The sequence below is a fragment of the Budorcas taxicolor genome, chromosome 16 (genome assembly GCF_023091745.1).
Source record: "Budorcas taxicolor isolate Tak-1 chromosome 16, Takin1.1, whole genome shotgun sequence".
Classification (NCBI taxonomy): Eukaryota; Metazoa; Chordata; class Mammalia; order Artiodactyla; family Bovidae; genus Budorcas; species Budorcas taxicolor.
In genome coordinates this window covers 6,238,987-6,247,032 of record NC_068925.1, presented here as the reverse complement: position 1 = coordinate 6,247,032, position 8,046 = coordinate 6,238,987, and the positions used below count along the sequence as shown (strand labels likewise).

Here is an 8,046-nt window from a genome sequence, read left to right as displayed (position 1 = left end):
CTTTCATATGACCCTTCTGGACAGCTCAGGTTCCAGGCGGCACACACACAGCTTGGCTGGTCCTAGAAGGGAACATTGCTTCCGATAAAGGGTGACCTTGGGGCCACGTCCCAGCCTCTCCTCCCTGCCAGAGGGCACGCAAAAGTGTTTACCAGGTCAGAGAAGAGAGACCCTCGAGCACTCAACACTGCCAGAGGCTGAGCACAACCACAGCCCCCTTTCCGCTGAGTCTTCTCTTCCTTCAACCAAATCTCCTGGCCTGGCACCGAGGACCCAAGTTCAGGACTGAAACCACTGCGGTATCCCTAAACGGGCTGGAGGAAAAGAAGAGAAAACGCCAGGAATCCCCCTCTCCTGTTGCCTCCTCAGTCCCGTCACATCCCCTAGCACCCAGTCCCATGGGTAAGAAAGGGTACCCAGGCATACCTGGTATGTATTCTAACTTCCCATAAGCTCTGGGAATCAGTTCCCAATTCTCACCTCAGAACAGCCCCAAACCCATACTATCACTTCAGGTGACTCAGAAGGCAGCACCACTTGGATGGACACAGACATACACCAAGGCAAAGCCTGACAACTGCAGGGCACAGCCGACCTCAGCGGCCACATCTGGCCCCACAGCTTCGAATGCGAAGGAGGGTCAGATGGAGAGTTCCCGGCTCTACCCTGAGCCACACAACACCGGTTCTTCCGATTTCTAAGGGAGGAGAGGATTCACAGCCCACTGAGTTACAAAGCCCATCCTCTCCGCTGAGGCTCTTGCTGGAACACAGACCAAGTCTTCACATGAGAGAAGGAACAGCTGGTCCACGATGGTATTAATTAACGGGGCGGAAGCTGCCCTGGAACCCTGCAAGGAGCCTGTCAAAAGGGTATCCATGCTGGATGGTACTGCTGATGGTCAGACGTGGAGCAAGGCAGCCAGCTCTCCTGCCTCTTGCCTCCAGCACGGCCCACCTACCCCACACTACTGTGCCCAGGGGTCACCAGTAGCCTGACCCTTCGACATGTACACTGATGCCTGGGAAGCTTAACTAACCTATTCAACATCACACAACTCGTTAGCAGGGCACCAATACTAGATGGATCTTTCTTTTCTTTCTAATCTAGCACATAGCCCATGGTAATACGGTCATCCCTAGGTATTTACATCCATACATATCTTAAAACATAAAATATCAGTATTTCCTGAAAGACTAGAAAAGGTACAAAATCTGGTTTTGGTTTCATATCTGATACACATCAAGATGCTCAGTGGCACGACCTTATCTCCTTACCAGCGTCCCCATTTCAAAGCCGACTGATGAGGAAAGAGCCCAGTGACTGGTTAGTGGACACTGAGGTTGGCACTGCCAGGCCCACAATCCCCACACTCCCTCCATTAACCAAAACACCAAAGGAATCCAGACCCAGAGAAGGTTCCAGGGAACTGGGTCCCAAGACATGGCTCTGATGCTAACAGCAGGTGAGATCTCGGATGTGTGGCTGAACCTTTCCAGAATGGCCCAGCCTCTTCCTCGGTGAGGTGGAAAAGGTCAAGAAAGAGGAGCAGGGAGTGTGAGGAAAGTGATCGCTAAGCTATGAATTGTGGGTCCCTTCAAGATGGGTCCCTGAGCCTTTCATCACGACCAAGAGTAGCTGAAGCCTCTTCAGACACAAAGAACAGCTCTGCACGGGTCACGGCAGCTATGAGAAAGGTGCGGCCCAGGGAAGAGGGGAAAGACAAGACTCCACAGGACCCTGGAGAAGGCCTGAAGCAGAGGAGGGGCGGGCAGTCAAATGTGAATCCTGGGCCACAGACACCAAACCACCAGGAGCGTCCTGCACCAGGGCACAGGAGGGCCACTTGGGGATCATGGAAGAACAGCAGACGCTGACACCTGACCTTCCTCCAGGCACAGAATCCAAATACCCCCAGGCTCTGTGGGCAGGGAGGGGGACCTCCCTCAGCCCCAGGACATCCAAGGGGTGCAGTGCTCCTCCAGGCCTCTCCCAATAAAACCATCAACTGACGATGGCCCAGCTCAGATTTCAAGCAACCAAAACATCTTAATCAGGAATACCAATACCTTCATCCCCTAAAAAGGAGCCCCTAAGAGCTTCCCTGGTGAGTCAGTGGTAAAGAATCCAGCTGCTAATGCAGGAGACGCAGGCTGGATCCCTGGTCCGGGAAGATCCCACTTACCGTGAAGCAACTAAGCCCGTGGGCCACAGCGACTGAGCCTGTGCTCTAGAGCCGTGCTCCACAGCAAGAGAGGCCGCGATGAGAGTCCATGCACGCCAACTAGAGAGCAGCCCCCCACCCGCCACAACTGCTCAGCGACAAAGAACCAGCCAAAAATAAATACATAAGACTGTAAGAGTAAATAAACGAAAGCCACAATCAGGACACAAACTGAAAATAAGAATCTGGTTGTATTCTAGTCCACCAGACATTAAATTGATTTTTAAAAAAGGCGGGGGGCGCCCCTCAATTCCCAGATGCCCATCAATATTTGGTCCTAAGGCTGCCCTTCTCCCCAGTGCTGTCAGCCGCTGACCCCACATCCTAGCTGGAGATTGTTTTCAAGCTCTGTCGGAGCCCAGAACTCCTAAGTGAAAAGGAATCACGCGCTGGCCCAGCTCTGACCCTGCCTCAGTGGGCGTCGAGAGCCCTGCTGCAACAGGCAGAGCCCAAAGCAAGGCGCAGGGTCTCTGAACCCAGAAGCCAGACCTTCCCCCAAAAAACCACAGGCCCCAACCTCAAAGATTTGTAACTTTTCTTTATAACATCCTGTTAGTTTACTTCATGCTCCCCAAACACTTTAACATCCGCTTTTAACACAAAGATCCGTTAGGCTCCTCGCTGAGCCCCCAGCCCCGCGTGCTCCTCACAGCCGGACCCCTCCCCCGCTCCCCCACGACCACCATTCCCTCCCGCAGGCAGACGTGTGCATCCCCCAGGGACCAAGCCACACTGTCCTCGGCGCCTTCAGTCCTCACAGATGCCCTCTTCCATGTTCCTCTACTTCCAACCACACAACTTAACCCCTAGACCAGCAAAACCCGGCAGAATTTTCTACCAGCTCGAAAACGCTCCTCTCCACTGTTCAATGCAGTAGTCATTAGCCACATCTAGCTACTGACACTTGACATGTGGCTGGCAGCTGGCTTTTAAATTTAACTTAGCTTAATTTAATTCATCAATTTTAACTAGTTTTAATGTAAACAGGTCTGCACGAGCATTGGCTACCACAGTGGACAGTACAGCCTTAGACTGCGTTTGTTAAGTTCGTAATTCCCCCTTCTCCAAAAGAGTTTCTGGACCTCCAAATTTCTACAGCCACTTGCAATGTCTGTATCCTCCATACAATACAAAGCACATGGTAGGATGCTCAGAGAACTGTTAACTACCTGTAATGATAGTGGAGATAAAAGAGGCTGGCCAGTCAGTGAACCTTTCCTCACCTTGTAATTCCATCCAGCAAACCCCCATCTGGAACACTGCCTCTCACCCAGCTATACTAACCCTGCTTGCTCCCTGACAGGCACACAGCAGAGGGTGCTGCCTGCCCTGCGGGGATGAGGCAGCCCTGCTCTCTCTCTAACAGTGTCCAGACCAACCCTGAGAGGTTCTGATCAGCGGCCCTTGGTATCAGCAGACACCAAGGAACCCACGTGGCCGCGACGCGAGTCATCTGGGGAGGGAGCACAGGAGAAAGGGAAGGAGAAGGAACAGGACTTTGCTTCCTCTAATTCACACAATGGAAAGACAAACAGAGGTACATTACAACATTCTATACTCTGTAAAGCAATAACATGCCTCACCGAATCAGAGTCACACAGCAGAGGGGGACAACGGGCGCTGGCTTTAATTAAATTTGTTCAGCTAATACCTAAGAGTCACCATGACACAATGAAGCAGGAAGCAGCAGGGAACAGGACCAATTAAGGCACGAGTGGGTTGAGACTAGGTGTCCCTACTAAAGACACAGTGAATAGAATTCTCATGTTCTTGCACAAAAAAATAATAGTAGTAAATAAGATTTCTAGCAAACACTTCCTAAAAAGAGGAGGGGGGTGGTAAAAGAAAAAGTTACTCCAGATCAAAACTCACTTACGGAGCTGCTGAGTTGGTTTACAAGCTGCCCCTTCAACTCTGGGGTCAGTGCTGGGAGGCGACAAATCCCCACCCGGCAACCCGGACCCAGCGGTCAAGGAGGGGCCTGCAGTGAGAGCAGTTCCTGGGGCGTGAAGGGCTCTGGAGCAGCAGCCAGTCCTGGGACGAAGCCCACTGATGTCACAGCAGTTATCAAGTGGGAAGAGGTCAGACATCCTGGGTTCTGATCCTGATTCTGCCAAGGGCATGGCTGTCTCACCTCAAGAAAGCCTTTGCTCTGGGCCTTGGTTTTCTCATCTGCAAAATGAAAGAGTCAGATGGGATGACCTCTACTCACAGTCCTTCCAACTCTGAGTGAAGTATGAGTATGACTCAGACCTTAGCAAAAGTAGCCAGGAGAGACCATGAGGCAAGGTCACCGCACCAACCAAAAAGCATTTAAATGCCGCATCTCTCAGGTGGATGGAGAGAAATAGCAGGGTGGGTTGAGGCTATTTTTAAAAGTACTGATTACATTTAATAGGACTAAGAGGTCACCAGACCACAGAGGAGCAGGCCATCACGGCAGCTGCCACCTCTCATCAAGTCTCAGGGCTGTGAGATAGCAGAGAACCCCGTCAGAGACCCTGCAGCTCTCTGCCCTAAACCCCAGGAATGGCCTCACGCTCTACACAGAGCAGAAGGCCTCCTCCCTTTCTCTTCAGGCACCTTTCCGATGAGGCGATCCCCACCACATCTTCCTCCCTTGCTTCATAATCAAAACACTCCTGGTTTTGAAAATCATTTCACTACTCAGCACCTACGGTTAAGTTAGTCGAGATTCAAGATCTGGAAATCTCTTTGGTGTGTCTCTGGAACAGAACTGTTTGAAGCAGGCTTCCCCCACAGCTGTAATTATGTCTTTCCAGCATTTGGATGTGGAAGCACTGTTGATACTGCTGTCAGTCTCTGAATGCCTCATCCCTTCTTTCTTCCTCTATTATTAAGTTTTTATACAAAGATGTGTGGGAAATCTACAGTTTAACAGTTGAGGCAACTTGTGAGATCTGGGAGCAGGCTGCCTGTCAAAACACATTCTGACTTCAATCGTCACCTGCTTCTAACCTGAGAAGGGCAAACTAGGAGTGTTATTTAAAATACTGCCGGCTCTTCCCTTTCAAAATTATTTAAAGGGGAAAAAAATTGAAATCTCTCTCCTATGGGTAGTTTTGTGTGTCTATCAAATAGAGTAAGGAGCAGAAGTTGAGAGCTTTTGTTCTGAGTCTTTATACCATATTCCAACTATCCAAGAAAATGAGCAGCCAGTGTCCCCAAACTGCTGGTGGATGAAGGCAGATGGCATCTCAGAGGGGACAGAAAACTCTCCTGGAAAGAACATCTGTCACTTCTTCAACGGTGCAGGTTAACTGTGGTCCAACAGTATCCACTCCCCAAGGTCAGAGCCACGGTCAAACAACCACTCTCCTTCCCTGCCCCAGTTTTGAGTATGGAAAGAACAGTCTAAGGCACAAATACTAAAGGGTTCAGGATACTGATGCACTCCTTCTTCAAAAGTCCAAAGCAATAGCTTGTAGTAAAACCAAAGAAATCTGACAGTACTGAGGCTAGCTGAAGTTCTCCCCGGAAAGGAAGAATTGAAAGCAGCAAGAAAACAATCTTAGAAGCCTTAAAATCTGTAAATCAAACATGTCTGCCTTCTACAACCCCAAGTACCAGGGTTTTATTATATCTAATTATATATTCCAACAGTCCCACCCATGACACATATCTGAGTTGTGTATGAATAGCTGAAATACAGCTAGCCACAGGGGTTGAGGGGGAAGAGAAAATATAACACAGGAAGTATTTTTCTCCTCCTCCAATCATTAAAGACACCTCAAGGGAAACAGGCATTGTGTGTCACCTTTAGAAATACGGTTTGATCTGAAACCCCTCTTAGGGGAAAACCTTTTTAGTGACCCTAGACACTTGCTCACACTGCCACTGGGGAGTCATCAGACCTCCAAGTTCATTATTTTTAACTTCGAAGTAGATATTCCCACTGAAATCCCCTTTCTCCTCACACCAGGCTCCTTAAAAAAAATAATAAAAAGAGGTTGGCTTTTCCCAGCTCCGGGAAAACGCTCCCTCCTACTGTCCACCAATCGCCCAAGTCCAAGACTCAAGCGGCCATCTCCGATTTGTGGAATCAGCCCGGGTCCAAGCCGTGGTTTTCCAGACCCAGTTTACAATGATCAACGGAACTAAGGAAACAGCAGACACCGCGCTGGAGCCTGCTGGCCTCCCATCTGGAGCCTCGCGGGCACCGAAGGTAGGAGGCGGCCAGCTCCCGGATCAAAACAATCCCTGCCGCCGCGCCCGGAATCTCCAGCCTTGCACCTCCCCGGCCGGCGCGCGCCCCGAGGCGGCACAGCCGCACTCACGAGGCCCAGGGAAGTGAAATCACACATTCCGGCTCCCAAATAAGGAGCGAGGCTAAATAAACCTCTTGAGATCCGACTTCTCCAAACCAACCCACCAACCAGCTCAATGAGTAATGGGCCTTTTGTGCCCGCGCAAAGGAGAGGCGGGAGGAGAGGACCGGGAACCACAAGCCCCCCGAAAACCGCTTCCTGAGACAGGGAGACGAGCCCAAGTGGTCCCCGAAGCCAACCGCGGCGACTCGGCCGTAAGGCGCTCAGACCCCAAACGCCTGCGTCCTCAAGAGTCCCCGGGAGTCCCCACAGGTGACCGGAAACCCGGCCCGCGCGGCCACGACCCTCCCGCGGCGCCCGCAGCCCCCGCCGCGGGGCACGCGCGGGGCGCGCGGGGCGGGGAGGGCGGCCCGGCAGCGGCCACTGCTCGGCCGCCCGGACGCGGGTCCTGGGAGCGCGCCGGCACCGCCACGACCAGCCGCCCGGGAGTGCGGGGGCGCCGGCCCTGGGAGCCCCCCACCCGCCCCGCGCCACCTACTTTCAGGGCGAATTTCTCCTGCGTCCTCTTGCTGAAGATCTGCAGAACTTTGCCGTTGATGCCCAGCCCCAGGACCTGCGTGGTGACCTTGTAGTCGTCGATGATGGCGTTCTTCTTGATCTGCAGGCTCGACCTGACGTGGAACTGGGGGAACTGCGGCGGCGGCGGCGGCTGCGCCGGGGCGGGGGGCGGCGGCGGGCCGGGGCACGGCGCGGGCGGCGGGCCGGGGCACGGCGCGGGCGGCGGGCAGCACGGCGCGGCGGCCGCGGCGGCGGCGGGCGGGGGCGCGGCGCCCGCGCCGGACAGCATGGTGCCCGCGGGCGCGGGCGCGGCGGCCGGCCCCGCCTCCGGCTCCGGACGCGGGCCCCGCCGCCCCCCGCCCGGCCGCGAAGTTTGCTCCGGGGGGGAGCCGGCTTCCCCGCCCCGGCCCGGCTCCAGGCTCGGCGGGTCGCGCGGCTCCGTGAGTCCCCGATGCGCGCCGCTGGCGCCCGCCGGCCCTGCTGCCTGCCTGCCTGTCTGCCGCCCTCCCCCCGGGGGCCGGGCGCTCGGCGGGACGCGGGGAACGGCGCGCGGGGCCCGGCCGGGGGGGAAGTGGCCGTGCGACAGAGTACCCAGCCCGGGGGCCGGCGGCCGCGTCACAGCCGCGTCTGCGTCCGGGGCCGGGCCTTAAAGGGGAGGGCCGAGGGGGCGGGGCCGGGAGGCGGTAGGGATGGCGGGGGCGGGGCCGGGCGGTGTGGGCGTGTGGGCGGGGCTGGCCTTAAAGGGGAGGGCGCGCGGCGTCCGGAGAGCCGAGGGCCGCCGGAGCTGCGGACGGGCGTGAGGCCCGCCGCACCGAGAAGTCTTAGTTGTCCATTACTGAGGACCGCCGCACCGAGAAACCCTCAGTTCAGTTCAGTTCAGTTCAGTTCAGTCGCGCAGTCGTGTCCGACTCTTTGCGACTCCGTGGAACGCAGCACGCCAGGCCTCCCTGTCCATCACCAACTCCCGGAGTTCAC

At 55.0% G+C, this 8,046-nt stretch overlaps 1 protein-coding gene across 3 annotated transcripts in view; it reads right to left on the bottom strand.

The window, feature by feature from the left end:
* Positions 1 to 7,360, bottom strand: part of MAPKAPK2 (MAPK activated protein kinase 2) — a 46,339-nt gene extending 38,979 nt beyond the window's left edge. The window contains exon 1 of one of the 3 annotated variants that reach the window (XM_052654258.1): positions 7,052 to 7,360. In XM_052654258.1, coding sequence (XP_052510218.1) covers positions 7,052 to 7,360 — 309 coding nt within the window. Of the gene's footprint in view, positions 1 to 4,100; positions 4,397 to 7,051 lie in introns of those variants that run through there. The other 2 variants (XM_052654256.1, XM_052654257.1) reach the window with 2 other exon arrangements.
* Between the last annotated feature and the right edge of the window lie 686 nt (positions 7,361 to 8,046).